The sequence below is a fragment of the Eurosta solidaginis genome, chromosome 5 (assembly GCF_040869045.1).
Source record: "Eurosta solidaginis isolate ZX-2024a chromosome 5, ASM4086904v1, whole genome shotgun sequence".
NCBI classification, from domain to species: Eukaryota; Metazoa; Arthropoda; class Insecta; order Diptera; family Tephritidae; genus Eurosta; species Eurosta solidaginis.
Genome location: NC_090323.1, coordinates 210,387,557 through 210,405,163, shown reverse-complemented (window position 1 = coordinate 210,405,163; position 17,607 = coordinate 210,387,557). Strand labels below are relative to the sequence as shown.

General features: G+C 35.7%; 1 protein-coding gene across 8 annotated transcripts in view; it reads left to right on the top strand.

Annotated features, from left to right (window-relative positions):
- LOC137252357 (uncharacterized) overlaps positions 1 to 17,607 on the top strand; it is a 162,492-nt gene that overhangs the window by 66,313 nt on the left and 78,572 nt on the right. For 3 of the 8 annotated variants that reach the window (XM_067787912.1, XM_067787917.1, XM_067787916.1), the window contains 4 exons: positions 9,398 to 9,559; positions 9,657 to 9,707; positions 11,329 to 11,600; positions 11,658 to 11,764. In XM_067787912.1, the coding sequence (XP_067644013.1) occupies positions 9,398 to 9,559; positions 9,657 to 9,707; positions 11,329 to 11,600; positions 11,658 to 11,764 (592 nt within the window). Of the gene's footprint in view, positions 1 to 2,741; positions 2,856 to 2,983; positions 3,099 to 3,144; positions 3,407 to 9,397; positions 9,560 to 9,656; positions 9,708 to 11,328; positions 11,601 to 11,657; positions 11,765 to 17,607 lie in introns of those variants that run through there. The other 5 variants (XM_067787918.1, XM_067787915.1, XM_067787913.1 and 2 more) reach the window with 5 other exon arrangements.

Here is a 17,607-nt window from a genome sequence, read left to right as displayed (position 1 = left end):
CTAATGTTGTTGTATCCACAAAAAAAAGTGAACATAAGTGTTTTACGCGGATATAGTTTTGATCTGCAAACCGGTGTTGGACCCACCCAGGGTAATTTTTTATAAGCACGACCGAACGCCTCCAATGCAGAAAGGTCTTTTGCGTAAACATATTATGGATTCCACCCCCGGTTTTGGGGGGACCTGCGGGCAATTTTTCGGTTTTTCGTTAATATCTTTTGAACGAGTTAAGATTTTTATTTTCCGCCTTCGGATTATTAATACTGATGCCAAAACACGATATTTTTGGTAGCGTATTGGCATTTGACCGCTCAACTAGACTTTTACCCCCATTCGAGTTTTGCATTCTTTTGCCGCTTACGTTGAGCCAACAGCTGATTTTGAACACAAACCTTTGCATGGCTATTTTCACAATCCACAACCAACGCATCTGCAACGCCAAAGTAACGCAAAGGGAATTCAAAACATAATTTTTACCTGGCGACGGCAACCAGTTCGTGAAATTTTTAAAATATCTTGCTATTTTCATCTTCATTAAATTTAATGAAAAACAAATCAAAACTAACGTGCGTAATTTCAAAATGATACCCCCGCCAAAACGATGCAAAAATCGAGCACTTCATTGCAAGCAAACTTTAAACGTGCGTTAAGTCAAAGTGACTCCAACGCTAAAACGATACTCAGTACCATGGGTATACTATCATCCATCTGTTTCAAAAGACCTCGCCTCCTAGGAACATAAGGAGTCATCTCTGCAAGCACCATGATTAAATCCGGCACACAAGAATTCAGCCTTTTGAACAAGATGAGCTTAAACAGGCTCTCATACACGAAGATTCGATAAAGTCTTATGCCGATAAATACCCGGAGAAACCCGTCCTCATAGTCTAACATACGCAGTTAAGGGAATCAGACTTTCCAGAAAGACGTGCGTCACTCTGGCGCAACTTCGATCTGGATACTGTAATATGTTAAACTCTTAAATACTTTTGCAGAATCATATATCACATACCACGATATACGCAAGGTATGCCATGCATTTAATGTGTATTTACATGACACCAACCGTATTTTCAATCCCAATGTGGAACAAACGCCCATATATCTTACCTAACCCTATTAACACTGCACGTTTTCTTGGACCTTCATAAGATGATATCGGTGAAAATTTGTGAGGCAAATACTGCTGAAAGAAGAAACTGCTCTTAAACGCGGCTATAAGTCGTATTTCGGCGTGAATAGAAAGGAGCCACAAATATTTTTAAGAACCCACGCCTACGGCGAGAATTAAGGGTTACACAGAACATCTCTTTCGGCGCAAGCACACTTTGCCTGAGACTCATGAAAAGCGTGCGCATCAGTACGCTGTAGGCCCAGGATTAGGTTCGACGTTCCCCTAGACTAAATGAATGATGTAAAGTCTCTTAGCAAAGAACTACTCCTTGGACGAAACGATTTTTAAACGATCTACTTGAAATTAAGCCGCGTTACATTGAAATGACCTTGGTCCTGAAAAAAAAAACACGAGTCAATACATGGATCCTGTCGTGGCTGAATCTCCCTTGGTGCTCTCGATTGGCATCAGTTATTGCGAAGCAGGAATGACCAACGTAACTTGCTAAATAGTTTGAATAAAATTCTGTAAATACAATAACTAAATGTAATTCCATTTTATTGTTTTGTTTTTTTTATAAAAGGATTTCCTTTTCCTTTACTGCCGGCCTCAGTATAGTTTAATCCCTGGGGTGCTTATTTTCATACTATAGAAGTTCTTTTGTCAACAAGCTGCAAAAGATCAATGGACAATGGGTAGAGCGCAGAAAAAACAACATCATTAATTCCTTTGCATGGGTTCAGATAACTTAGGTGCATATTTTCCGCGGTAGTCATCAGAAAAAATAGTTTCGATATGAGGCTTTGATACCCTTTTCATTGAAAGTGGTTTCTAGCTCACTGCACAGTTAAGGTGTTGATGTATAGTTACGCGTTTATAAAGGGAGCAGGGTAACCAGACTGACCACCGCTCGCAGCCGTACCTCATGGAAAATAGACGCTGCAAATCTCGGTTAGCGAGGCGAGCAACGATAATTGATGTGAAGTTAAGCTACCTTTTACAGAGACAATAATCGAGACTCCCTTTAGTCTTTCGCAACTTGAAAACAGAAATTATATTAAATTTATCTTCAAACTTGTAAGTATGTAATAATGCATACCCGTAATCGATTGTAAATGTATGTATGTGGTTAAATGTGCTAATGAAAGTGAAAGTGTACGAGAATATCGGCGGCGTTCAAGCAAAATTTATTAAGTCCATTTTTAGCATTTGAGTTAATGAATGAATACATTCTCAAAAAGAAACAATTTCGACAGGAAACCGTCATTAAGCCCCTTTCAGCTTTTATGGCTGGTTGCATACTTGGGATTTAATCATCCAGTCACATACATACATACGAAGCTTTTTATGACAGGCAGAAGTCGTTAAATCATTTCGGACTTAATGGTTTTTGCCAGAACGTCGGCGATATGATACATTATTGTTTATATGCATAAAAGGTATGTATGTATGTAGTTCACAGATAAAGTACGTACCAGAACGCCGCAAGTTGTGATAGACCAACTTTTATGCAATTCTTGGCGATAAACAAACACGAGAGAGAATAATTTTTTCTGCGCAGAAATTGGAAAAAAATGTGTCTTCTTTTGCATTTCTCAGCGCAATTTTAGTATAACATCGAAAATCGACAAGACAAGAACTTTTACTTGCCCACGTATTTTTGTTATCGACTGTAAAAAAAATTCTAAAACTTTAGTGTTTTGTTTTCAAAAAGTTTTTCCATGATAAAAACACCTACAAGGTATAACCGTTTCTGACATTATTGACGTTTTTCCGAAATGAAAAAAATTTGAAGCATTGTGGATAAAACAAGTGTGATATCTTATCCGTCAATTCGCTGACAAGACGTTCACGATGGCTACTTTTTAGCGTTTTGGCAGCGCTATGACAGGATGTTCAATATGGCGACGCATAGGGCTGGCTATCTTAAGCGGGTGATAGAAAGAGATGCAGAATGAGACTACTATAGTCAATTAAAAATCAGGTGAACGGTTCTATTTGTAATTTGACGTCTATGCAGAAGTTATCACTCTCATCTTATCCACAATAATTTCAAGTTTCTTAACTTGACACATACATATTTATTTTTTTCTGAAACAAAAACAAATTTGAATATTTTACTTTGTTTATTTTTTGATTTCCTTTTGTTCTGAGTTTGATTTTTAAATTTTATATTGCGCAAAATCTTAAATAAAAATCAAGAGAGAACGGTTATACTTCGTAAGTGTTTTTGTGGAGAGTTTTTCAATTGAAAAACTTTTTTGTTTTTTAATGCATGACATATTCAGAAAGGTAAGATGCTCATTATTCATGATTTAATAACGACAAGGTGGTCTATGTAGTGACAGCTCATTTTGAAAACCCCATCAAAAAACGAAGGGGGAAAGGGGAAGAAAAGAAGAGGCCCTTTTGTGAAATGGTATTAAATTTAGTACTATTTTGTATCAAAGAACTAAGTACATTTTTTTACATGTTTCATGAAAATATTTCTTACAGAGCTGTTCAACCTTTATACAGTTAAAACACTTTTGGTTTCGTTCTGCCCTGAAGAATAGGCACAGATACAAATTCACACTTTGAATAGACATAAAAACAATAAAGATAAATATGTAATAAATATGTAAAAAACGCAAATTTTTTTGTTTTTTCCCCGATCTATTTCAACCTACTTCGGAGATCGTCTTCAGGGAATATATGAGTTCAAATATACTTTTAAGCCGCAACCGTTTTGTTAGCCGTGCAATTTTCATTTCAGTTCATTAAAAGAATATTTGCACTCATATATCCCCTGAAGACGATCTCCGAAGGAGGTTGAAATATATCGGGAAAAAACAAAAAACTTTGCGTTTTTTAATACACCTGACCTCGAGCCAGTTTTTACAAATTATGTTCTATATAAAAAAAAAATTTTATAGCACTTCCATTTGCACTCACATATAAATACGATTCACATGAAAGTGTCTGAAATTCATATGAAAGTGCAAAGAAAAAGCGCTTCCATATGAAGCCAAGGCACTGCGATATGATATTCAAATTTACACTAATAAATTGACAACAAAAAATTTTTCAAAAATGTTGTAGCACTGGCAAAAATTTTCATTTAAAATTTATTCTCTAAGAGGTCAATCATAATTCTTTAAACATTAAAAAAAATTTTTTTTTTTTAATTTAAAAAAGCTTCAGTGTACATATAATTTTATATATGGGGAATTCTTCATCAAATCAGCCACTCCCCTGCCCATTTCAATTTTTGGGAAAAAAAATTTTCGAGCACACGAAAAAATTCGACAAGAAGTGTAGTTTTTTATGCCGTTATGTTATTTAAAAATAAAGTTTTTTAACCTGAAAAAAACTGTCTAAAGTGAGGCATCTCGCAAAAAGTTTCATTTTTTAGTCAAAAATGATCGAAAAAATTTAATTCCTCAATAATAATGACCAAATTACTTATTAGAAATATTGTGGGGGTTGCTAAACAAGAATCCGATGTCAAATTTCAAATTCAAGATGGCGACCAACATACAGAATTTTGTAGAAATTGGTCAACAGTACGAAAAATACTGTCCGCCATCTTGGATCCACCATCTTGAATTTGAAATTTGACATCGCATTCTTGTTTAGCGACCCCCAAAATATTTCTAATAAGTAATTTGGTCATTATTATTGAGGAATTATATTTTTTTCGATAATTGAAGCGGAGCCGCGAATAACGTTTTAAAAACCAATTTTTGCAAAACGTGTTTTTTTGCAGATTTCCGTTACTGTTACTGTCTTGCATCTCTAAAGCATCGAATTAGTTAAAATTACATACTAAAGGGCAATTAAAAAGCAATTCGAAGAAGTCAGTCCGTGGAAGAACGTTGTAAGTTACACGCAAAATGATACGATCGCAGTTGTCGCAGGTAATTGATAAGTGTAACAGACGTACAAAAAGGAAATGTAATGTTGAAAATTGGAAAAATATTAAAAAAAAAAGTTAAGAAATAGTGGAAATGCATATACAACCAGGAAAAACAAAAGTATCTCTCAAAAAAACGCTCCAGAACAAGTAATGTGGAAAAACGTTTTAAGTGCACTTGCTGTAACTTTTATTTTATTTATTGTTAATATTTAGGTTTGTAATTGTCGTTGCTATTTCAATTGTCAAACATTTAATGTTGGTCAAATGAAGGACTATTGGCCTGAGAAGTACGCAGAGTTCTACAAATCGATTTGCAGTAAATAAAGATAGTATATAAATCTCTTACTTGAAAGAGCACCCTTACACGATGGTTTTTCGCCCTCTTTATGTAAAAGTGACCGTGAAAACACTTATTTATTAATATTTAAAAAGAAGTAAACAAAAAAGCTAGGTTGGAAAGTTATTGTGTAAATGGGCTCAAAGCAAACCAAGCTTTATTCACAGTTTTTGGAATATTTTCATTTCTGTTTTGAACACATTTTTGTCTTGATGCCGAATTAACTTTTTGTATGAAATAAATAAACTGTAAGCATTCTATAATATACTCTTTATTTAAAAAACAAACCAATACATATTTTTTTTGCGATAGTAACATTTTAAATGCGTTCCTACAAACCGTATTGCTCAGTGGAACAACGTTTTAAAAGCCATTAGTACAGATGCTGTGCATAAGGGAAAAACGTTTTAACTGCTGTCGCGCTGATGGCCGCTTACTTGTAATTCGAAATTGAAATTCTTCAATTTTTTTCATATAAGTTATTAATGTCATTGTTTTGGACAAGCCAACAATACAGGAACAAAAAACAATCACAAAGCCTCCGAATAACGTTTTTTTCTTTCCTGTAAAAAAGTGATTTTGTCATTTACAACGTTATTCGCGGCTCCGCTTCAATTTTTGGCTAAACAATGTCACATTTTTGCGATATGCTTCACTTCAGACAGTTTTTTTTTCACATTAAAAAACTTTATTTTTAAAAACACCTAACCGCGAAAAAAAAATTACACTTCTTGACGAATTTTCTCGTGTGCTAAAAATTTTTTTTTTTACCAAAATTTAAATGGGCAGGGGGTGGCTGATTTGACAAAGAATTCCCCATATGTATTGTGATTTGCACTTCCACATAAAAATTTTTGAACAGCCCTGTTTCTTATATTAATAAATGCTAATGACAAAAGCTCTCCGAATAAACTTCTAGTTCTGCTATAAAAAGTTTCTGAGAGAATTCAGCAGCGCTAGTAGATTCCGTTCAAAGTTTGCATAGATACTTATATGCTTTGCCAAAATCACTTTCGATATCTCGGGCGTTTGTTAAGAGCGACGAGAGCTCTTTTTAACACGCTTATGTATATTAGCTTCACTTGTATGAATGCTTGTTTGTAACATCTAGCGGCAGTTAAATAACTCACTACAAAACGAGTTGTGCTTAATAGCGCAGACACGAACCTCTGTGCTACGGCGTTTTTTTAAGTTTTTTAAAACTATATTTATGGTATTAAATTCAATACCTCTTGAAATTGCAGTAAAACGGTGCAGCCTATAGCTACAGGAAAATGCTTCCAAACGGTCGCTAGACATACTTCTGGTAACACTACGGCCTCAATCAGTCTATGGAGGTACCCACGGGCCGGCCAGTTCCACCTAATCTTCTAACCTATTCTAATTTTCTCGAAACGCATCCAGCGAATACCATTTAAGTTGTCATAACGAAATTCATCTAAATGGACGAAATCGGCTAATTCCTGTTTTATATAGACTACATAATATCTTTGCCGCAGCTGGGTATATAAAAAAGCACACCATACGTTACAGCGTATTTTAAATTGTTAATCATACGTCACGGCGCACATTGGAAATTTTTCAGAACGACCTGAGACCAAAGTTAGTTAGCGTCTTATGATTTATGACAAATTCATAACAAGCTCCTCACTTATTGAGGATTTGAGTGTTTTGAATAGAGGTGTGCTGATTGTGGGTTCATACAATCTCTCGAAGTCAAAATACAAATTTTATTACTGAACGTTCTAAAAACTTGACCACCAGATGCTTATTACATATTCAGCTTAAAAAATTCGGAACAGTTTTTATTTATAACGTTGAGCGCTAACATTATAATGCGAAATCAATTTATTTTCTGGTAGATATAATCCAAATGAGCCAAATAGCAAATAAAAGGCTGATTTAATGCCATAAAACTCGTCCTGACCCCATGAGTGTCCAATCGGATATGTACTACAATCAGCCCGAGTTGTTTATAAAATCAAGATTATTTTGAACACCTGTTTCCGATAATATACCCAGATTTTCTGGGAGGGGGCTTCCGAAATAGCTCAGACGTTCTCTAGCTAGAGTCCGGCATTTACACAAAAAGTGCTAACAGCCCCTTTGGTAGTTACGTCTTTACAACTTCTGCAGTGGTAATTATGAGGAAGGCCCATCTTTTCCGCATGTGTGCTTAGAGTCCAAAGGAGAGTTTAAACTGCTCTAAGCTTATGGGCGTCACTTCTGGATCTATTTGGCAGACTCCTTGTCCTTCTTTCATTGATGTAAACATTTCGAATTTCCCCTTTGGCTGCCACTAGGGGTATGCTGACTATGACGCTGGTAATTCCCTGATTTTTTTCCGTTGAGCCCCTACGTGCCAGCGCATCTGGCATCTCATTTCTGAAACATGGAATGGATATTTCTAGAGCGTCCCTTAATGCAGATAAAAGTGGCTTGCATGCCCCTATTAACATTGAGCTAATGTATGATGCAGATGGCGCCTGTATTATTGCTTGGCTGTCAGAAAAGATGTGGAGATATCTTGCCAGTTACGTGGCGGACCTGCAGCGATTGTCGAATCGCGAGGAATTTTGCCTGAGACGGCAGCTTGAGAGACGTAGAAATCTACGTCATTTTCTGGAGCCGCACCCCTTTTCCAAAAATTTCTACTGGAATGATGGTAAGTATTAAGTTGTCCTCGAACTGCAGTTTGTCGATATAATAATATATTTCGGAATTAAAAGTTTCCATCGGAAGTATATTAAGGATACTACTATGCCCTTCCTGAGTATCGTTTGTGTCGTCCTACATAATATGTGCGTGTCTATCGGTTGCTGGTTAAATATGGGGTCTAAAGCTTCCGTGGGGCAGGCGCGACAGGCTCCGATGGCACCAACACACACAGTGCACTGAACTTTATGTAGGTTGGTTATATTGTAATACTTACTAAGAGCTTCTAACCCCATTGGATTAAGGACCACACAAAATTGTTGTGGGGATATTTAGACATAAGAAAAAAAGCATTTTCTCCGTTTCGAAATATGTTCCTAATTTAGTTACAGCTAGACCAGAGGTGGAAGTAAAACGATAATAGAGGTAACTTCATCAGAATCAACTAATTTCAGTTTTCTTGCACAGAACTTCTTTGGCTTCTATTTGTAAAAACTGATATCGGAATGTAATTTGTTTAATATCTGCTTATTATTGATAGTGAATTATTATCGACAACTAATCGGTTTAGTATTGCCGAGTCAATTTTATAATAAAATTTTATTGGTATATGTTTCTTAACATACAGATATAATGAATCGATAATAGGCCGATAGCCACTTGGTAGCATTCCGATAAGAAATCGATAACTTTTCGATATGAAAACTAAATAGGTAACTTTGTGGTAATACATCTATCGCCATTTTCAATAAATAATCTATAACATTTAGATAATAAAGCGATATACAACTTTTTGATAATAAATCGATAACTTCTCGCTAAGAAACCGATAACTCGTCGGTACAAAATTTGCAATTCATTGATATCATTTGTAATCGAAAGCAAATTTATAACACCCCGATACGAAAAAATAGTTAAACAAACCGATGACTCGCCATTAACACTTTGATAACAAAATTGCATTGCCCTGCCTTAGTTTGATTTAGCTCAAGTACTTCGCACCAAGTACTTTGGTCAGATTTCATTAATGATACCACATGGTTTTCGCACAGGGTTAAAAATTTAGATTACCCTTTTAAGATAAACTCTTATCGTATCCAATTAGGATCAAAATTCGCGTGTGATATATTCAATAATAGTAATATCAGTTTATATCTTAACCATTTCCAAACGGGACCGTACTTTACTTGATACATCTTTGACCTATGTATTTTTGTTTGAAGGGGTTAATCTGAAAAAAATCTGTGGTTGCTCGCGAACCTAGGAAGCCTCTTCAAAGTAGAACTTGGCCAAATTAAGAGCCCTTTCATTTCTAGGCACTCCTACGTGGCCTCTCCTAGAAACATATCTCTCAAAGTCTGTTTTTTAAATTTATTTTTCTTCCTTTCCACAGCTTTTTAAATATGACTGAAAATAACGTCGCGCTAAGCAAACCCTTAATAGGGGTACTTTGTATGGATAGGAAAGATGGGATGTCTACACAAAAATTTTGCTATATTGATGATAAATATGTGGAGTACTTAGAAGTTGGAGGAGCTGAAGTTGTGCCAATTTGGTAGGTGAAAGCTATTTCTACCATATATTTTATAAAAAAAATATTTAAAAGATATTTTGTCCTCATTGAATGACTACAAAATTCTTCGCTCACGAAGGATCAATAAGGATCTAGAGTACTATGAGTATATATTGAATAGAGTAAATGGGTAAGCAATATTTGTTATTAACAAATTTTTTTTTTATATTCCACTCACACATTTATCCACTCCCACTTCCACACTTGGTGCGATGGATATTCGAGGAGATTAAAGCGAGCTTCTATTCAAATTTGCGTCGTGCTACTTTTTAGTTTTTTCCTACAAATTTTCTTACACGTTTTAAGCTGTTCGGCATCTACAAGGCAAATAAATTTTCCCTGCTAATCTTTTCATGGCAGAAATACAATCGGAGTGTCGCCCTTAAATTTTCTAAAGAATTTTGATGTTGATTTTTCCGGGACTTGAATCCCTTCGGTTTCTGTTCCTGTTGTTGTTGTTGTAGCGCTAAGGTTGCTCCCCGAAGGCTTTGGGGAGTGTTATCGATGTGATAGTCCTTTGCCGGATACAGATCCGGTACGCTCCGGTAGCACAGCACCATTAAGGTGCTAGCCCGACCATCTCGGGAACGATTTATATGGCCACATTAAACCTTCAGGTCATCCGTCCCTCCCCACCCCTAAATTCCATGAGGAGATTGGGGTCGCCAGAGCCTCGTCTGTTAGTGAAACAGGATTCCTCGCGGATAGGTGAGGTTGACAATTGGGTTTGGAGAAGCTGTATGTTGCGCTGGCAACCTGAAGGGTTGCGCTACACAGTCCCTTGAATCTGGTATTTTAGTCGCCTCTTACAACAGGCATACCTACCGCGGGTATATTCTGACCCCCTAACCCGCTGGGGGAGTTTCTGTGCCTATTTCTATATTCCTAATCTTATTCCTATTCCTATTCCCATTCCTATTCCTATTCTTGTCCCTATTCCTATTCCTATTCCTATTCCTATTCTTATTCCTATACCTATGCCTATTCCTATTCCTATTCTTATTCCTATTCCTATTCATATTCCTATCCCTATTCCTGTCCCTATTCCTATTCCTATTCCTATTCATATTCCTATTCGCATTCGTATTCGTATTCCTATTCCTATTCCTATTCCTATTCCTATTCCTATTCGTATTCGTATTCGTATTCGTATTCGTATTCGTATTCGTATTCCTATTCCTATTCCTATTCCTATTCCTATTCCTATTCCTATTTCTATCCCTATTCCTGTCCCTATTCCTATTCCTATTCCTATTCCCATTCCTATTCCTATTCCTATTCCTATACGTATTCGTATTCGTATTCGTATTCGTATTCCTATTCCTATTCCTATTCGTATTCGTATTGCTTTCCTATTCCTATGCCTATTCCTATTCCTATTCCTATTCCTATTCCTATTTCTATTCCTATTCCTATTCCTATTCCTATTCCTATTCCTAATCCTATTCCTATTCCTATTATTATTCCGATTCCTAATCCTAATCACATTCCTATTCCTTTTCTTATATCTACACCTATTCCCCCTCCTATATCTATTCCTATTCCCATTCATATTACTTTTTATTTTCCTATTCCTATTCCTATTCCCATTCCTATTCTTACTTCTATTCCTATTCCTATTTTTATTTCAATTCCTTTTCCTTCGCTAATTTTTTGCTGTTTGTATTAATATTGTTATTCTTATTCTTAAATCCAATCAAAGTTACAACTGACATTCAAATTTATATTGATTACATTCCTTTTTCTCGCAGTGTTTTAATCCCTGGGGGCGCTGTTTTTGTAAATGAACATGATCCTGCTCGTTTAGAATTGACAAATTATTGCGTTTCAGCAACATACACTATCATCAAAATAGCAATACGGAAAAACGAACAAAACGTTTACTTACCTATTTGGGGTACATGTTTGGGGATGCAGCTGCTAGTGCTCTATACAACCGCTATGCGATACACAGAATATGGCACTGATCCAAGGGAAAGTTGTGAATATATGAATTGTTATTTACCAGTGAAATTTTTACCAGGTTAATAACTCTTGCCTGTTTAAAGATGTCATAAGAAAAAGCATTTGTAATTTACAGATTTTCGTGAGTCACGAATGTTTCGGAATTTTCCCGCTGAAATAGAGGTTGCGATGAGAAATGAGCCCTTTGGGCCGCACCGACACAAGTACTGCGTGAGTATTGAGGTATGTATAATCTTAATACATATAATTTGTTTCAGTCAATATTTGAATTCAGATGTTATTAGTATTTAAATTAGGCAATAATTAATTAGATCAATCGTTGTTGTTGTTGTTGTATTAACGACAAAGGCACACTCCGAAGGTTTTGGGGAGTGTTATCGATGTTGATGCTCATTTGCCGGATATAGATTCGGCATGTTCCGGTAACAAAGCACAATTAAGGTACTAGCTCGACCATCTCGGTAACGATTAATATGACCACATTTAACCTTCTAGGACATCCCGCCCCACCCCCTAGTTCCATGAGGAACTTGGGGTCGGCAGAGACTCGCCTGCTAAATATGTGTATGATACATTCATATTTGTAAGAGGATTCCCATCGCATAGGTGAGATTGACAATTGGTTTGCCTAAGCTTTGAAGCTATAAAGATCAATCGTCATCTGCTTAGGTATACAATCAAATCGACAGATATTGCCTTGCATAGGAAGGTCATGAATATGCTGTAGGTGTCTTCCTAAGTACTGGCAGGGCTTTCAACAAAGTCTCGAAATAGAAAATTATGGACAGTCTTTCCTCGATTAAGCTGTTACAGCATTAAGATTAATTAGTAGTGCGACATGCCGCAAGGCATGCCGTGTGTCATCACGGCAGTATACTCTGATCGTCAACGAATTGCGCAGGTGGTTGGACACGGGATGACATTTCGGTAATCATATTTGACAAATATCTGCGATAAGTTACCTCTTTGTTGGCTCAGCTCAGTTTGTGATTTCATTGGGTATTTGCCAAAGCGGGAAATACACATATAATCTTAATTACTAGGAAATGTAATACCCCGAGTTGGAACTGGAAGAGGAAACCCTACCAGGGAACGCAGCATGAAATACCTTAAGATCGCTGTAGACTGTAAATTATGATGGAATTTACATGGCACTGTATGCAGCAAGATAATGCTAGAATGCAAGTCTTCTTGTTCTTCTAGTAGCGATAAATAGACTTCCCGAAGGTTTACACAACGCTAATGATCCTTTGCTGGAAAATAGCTCACCATTAAATTATTAGCCCGATCATTGTGGAAAAGATTTAAAATGACCACGTTGAACTTTCTAGATCATCCTATATTCTCTTTCCGTGAAGAACTTTGGGCCGCTTTAGCTTCGCCTGCCAAATAAACAGGACTCACCATGGATAAGTGAGTTGAGTTTGACAATTTGGTTGGAGAAGCTGTAAATTGCACTGGCATCTCCTTTAATGGGTTCTGCTTCACCATCTCTTAAATTCCATATGGATTTATTCAACCGAAATTTCTGTCAATAGCTGTTCAATCAACTTCGTACAAATTGTTGATTTCGAATGGACCATTTCAAAAAACAAATCAACAAAAAACAATTTCATTATACGTAAGCCATAACTCTGGTAACTTAATAATTATCACTGTCACGCTAAAAACACCAATGAAAATTGTTAAAATAACAGAATTTCGCCAACACTAGAAATACCGTTATATATGTTGATATGGCAGAGATTTCTGTCCGTGAGCGTAAGTTTCTCTTTGAAATTAGCTGATGTATTTGCATAATTTTAACAGTTGTTTATTCTAGAAATTACCAAATAAAAATTAGTTCCTTTAAAAGAAAAATAAATTGGATTTATTGAGAATCTGTTATTTTAACAGAATGTTGTCAACTTGAGACCAACAGATTCTCGTCCGTTGAAATGACAAATGAACTTTTTTCTTTTGATAAAAAAGTAGGTTGAATTAGACAGAATATTCTCACGGATTTTTTTATTCCCGCGGAAAAATTCCTCCAATTCTTTTCCCCTAGGGAGAATAATAACTTGGGAATAGGAATTTCGAATTTTCGAAGTCAGATAATTTGCCAATTGAAATTTTGCTGCGCATTTCTATTTTTGTTTAACAAATTTAGTTATTGTTGCGAATTTGTTAAAACTTGAGAAATAAAATATAAAGAAGCATAACAACAAGACTGCTCGATAACACAAATCCGCTTTCATTCAGCAACACAATATTCTGGCGGCCAAGCCGTGTTGAATTCCTCTTTCGTATAAGCCAAAATCGATTCAAGCCTTCTTAAAAAATCCTTGCGCAATTTCCGGATGACTGCATCAAATTTGCTAAGAACCCTTCCGTTGCTTATTTATAAACTTTTGGACTCTAACAAAGTGTTTTGTGGTATAATGTTAATGTATTTTAGCACAACTTTGTACAAACTAGTCAGCCTTATTGTAAACTTCATGTGAATAAATCAATCCCATGAATTTTTTATTTCCCATGAACAAAAAATTCGTATCGTTAATTTAATGTGAATCAATCCTTATATTCGAATTTCGAATATGCTATTGTGAACATCACTCATGTTTTGTTTACAAATTTTTGCAAACAAAATTGCTGTTGTGTAGTCAAACATTTTTATTTTTGCGTTAAATATTAAAATTGTAATTAGTGCTTACTTGCGCCTTTGTTTAATTGAAGAAGAATCAGCAATTGGCTGAACGAGTGTCCAGGAGGATATTACGCGACAAGTGTAATCCCCTTGAATTACCCAATGCAAGGTAAACATGCAAATAATTATACTCGTAAACCAAATAAATAATCGCGTTTTAACTATTCATACATAGCTTTCACCAATTGTATAGAATAAATAAGCCGGCGTTCAAATATTTGTTGGATGTATTGCACAGTGATCTGCCAGTGGCACGTAAACGTTTTGCAATAGACACAGTCGTAAAGCTTTCAGCTGCTCTAAGATTTTTTGGTGAAGGAGCATACCAAAAAGGAGTAGGGATGCAAGTGGATGTTGGCTTATCGCAGTCAAGTTTTAGCCACGTCTTGTCTGAAGTATTGAATATTTTGAGGAGTGCATTTGCAATCAGTGGATAAAATGGCCTACTAAAGACGAAATGCGTGAAATTGCTTTGGATTTTCATCAACAATTTAATATCCCAGGCATTATTGGCTGTATAGATGGCACACTCGTTAGAATTATAGGGTTACTATAGTATGAATGTTTTGCTGGTAGATTGGTAAAATTTGTGCATGCTTTTACGCACGTTAATAATTATATCTGCAGGTATGTGATAACAAAATGGCAATAAGATACGTCGATGCTACACACGCTGACTCATTAATTTGGAATACAAGTGAATTGAGGGTTTCAATGGAGCAGGATTACTTTCTAGGCACTAGAAATGTTTGGCTGCTAGGTCAAATTTTAATGAAATCTGTAAGTCCCAAAATACAATTTTGTTAATAGGCGACGCTGGATATTCACTGGAGCCTTGGTTGCTAACACCCCACAGATCAGCGGAAGAGGGCTCCACATAAAGCTTATTTAATGAGGTTCACGCACGTGGACGTAACATTGTGGAAAGGACCAATGGCGTCTTAAAAAATAGATGGAGGTGTGTACTAGGAGCCAGGGGCCTACATTATTCGCCTAAGAAAGCAGCTCAAATTACTAATGTCTGTTGCGCGTTGCACAATATATGCTTAAAGTATCGTTGCGATGACACACCTTTTATTTCAAATAGAGCTTCTCAACCGGAAATTTCTGAACACGTGCAGTTTGAAGAATCTGAATCGCATTCATCATACCTGAATGAGGCTAAGCGTATTAGAGCAAATATAGGCAATTGCCTTATGTAAATTTATGACAAAATGTTTTTATAATTGAATGACACTCTTCAAAGAAATGTCTGATTTGTATTAGCTCAAAAGCGGCTTTATTGTTAATCTTGCTTTGCCAACTTGAAAAAATAAAGTACATAAAATTCATTTTTTTTGCAAAAACGTTCGAAACATTCTTATTAATGCCTAAGCTTTTCTTTGCAGCTAGTATTTTCAAATTTTGAACCTCGATTTGGCTGTTTATAAGTATGAGTTTACGGTCAACTTCAATTTTTCTGAGCCGTTCAATTTCCGAATTGTGGCGTTTTGTTTCCTTTAGTAAACTTGGTTTAATTCCTTTAAGTGGCCTTCTATTTCAGTATAGTGATGACTCTGGATTTCCAAGCCCTTTCTGACGTTGTCATTCATTTCTTTTTGAACATCTAGTTCAATGTTTAATAGCTCCGAAGGGTTAATTTTTTTGCGAGTTTGCTGGCTGGTTTTTTGTGCAGGCAAAGCACTTTCCCTTTGCGTGTCACCGGCAGTTTCGGTGGGCCCATGCTATTGAGGGAATTGTTCAATTTCTTCCAAAAAGCCAGCACTTTATCTTTATTTTTTTTTGGAAGCCCTTTCCTATTTCAGGATTTTCGGCCATATTGCTTACCAAGAAAGTCAACTGAGTTTTGTTTATAGACCTAATGTGATATAAAATAATTCTTAACTAAGTTTAATAAGCAATAAACAATCCTTACATTTTATCGAGTGTTGTTCCCCACTTTCAGTTTAGCGAACAAATTCTATAAATTCACGTGGAAAAAAATTTGTCGACGGTTAGGGTAATTTTTCGAAAATGGGAAATTTTTCACTTGTGAAGTTCACAATGAGAACAGAACAAATGTGGGAATTTTTCCATTGGGAATTGCATTCACGCGAAGTTTACAATAAGGCTGAGTGTTTTTTCGTATAAGAAACAGTAAACTTAAACTATTTTAATGTATTCCATTTAATTTAATAAGTAAAAAAACTCCTGGCAGAATCTCCTTTCAATCGCATTCATAATGCCTACTTTTCTCCATTAACCGGTTATCCTTTTTTCGAACATTGTCCAGAATAAGAGGAAAGGTAGAAGTGAAAAAACTCACAAGAATTTTTTTTTAAATACTAGGAATGCGAGAAGGGAAAAAACTCGCAAGGAATTTTTTTAGAATTGGGCTGAAAATTTTTTATTATTTTTTAAGTCCTGCAAAAGCTTCAAAGACGATTGGCATGTGTTGGCGACAAACACAGATGGCATGAAGGAGTTCGCAACGTTTATGGAACACCGCAAGTAAATATCACCCTTTTATATTGTAATTTAAATACAAACATATTACATACATTCACATATATGTATACTTTTATTGCAGCGAAAAGAAAAAAAGCAGTGGCAATTTTTATAAAATTTCGTCAATTAAATTCTTCGATATTTTAAGAAAAATTTCTGTGAATTTTGTAACCGAGCCTATTCAAACCAATCTAAAAAATATTTTCGAAACAATTCGAATAAATTTTATAAAAACTTCTAGTTTTTTATTTGGAGTTCTCTGCACTTTTTAGGTATGCAGTTTGTGGCCCAATCAGTTAAAGTCTAACAAAGTACAAGCTATACGCCTCTCAAAATTCGCATTAATTTTTGACAATTTCTTTTCCGAAATGTTTTCACATTTTCCTCCATATCAAAAAAAAAAAAATTTTTTCACTTTTTGTAAGATCGCGGGTTCGAATCGAGCTCAAGGCCTAACAATACTTTTTGTTTTTATCATTATTATTGTTATGATAAAGTTTTTCTTAATTGAAACAATTTTTAAATTGAAATAGAAGAAAGAAAAATTTAGACAACTGCCAAAGCTCGTTGTATAGATCCATTTCGGGAACTGCTAAATTCCTTCATCGGCAACGTTTAGGCGCCGCTGCTATAACCATTCAGCCATCACAGCGGTTTTTTGTTTGTCTTCATTAATCCTACTTCTATTCTGGTTCGTGCCAATTGATATTCACAACACTGCGACATCTGTTGCAGAATGGATGTGAAAATTGGACTTGTTTGATGGCAATGCTGCCATAGTGTCATATTTTATTGACACTTTTATCCCCGTGCTCTGGGATGTATTAACAATTTTTGTTCTTATATCGGCCTACTGATTTGTAAGACCGCGGGTTCGAATCGAGCTCAAGGC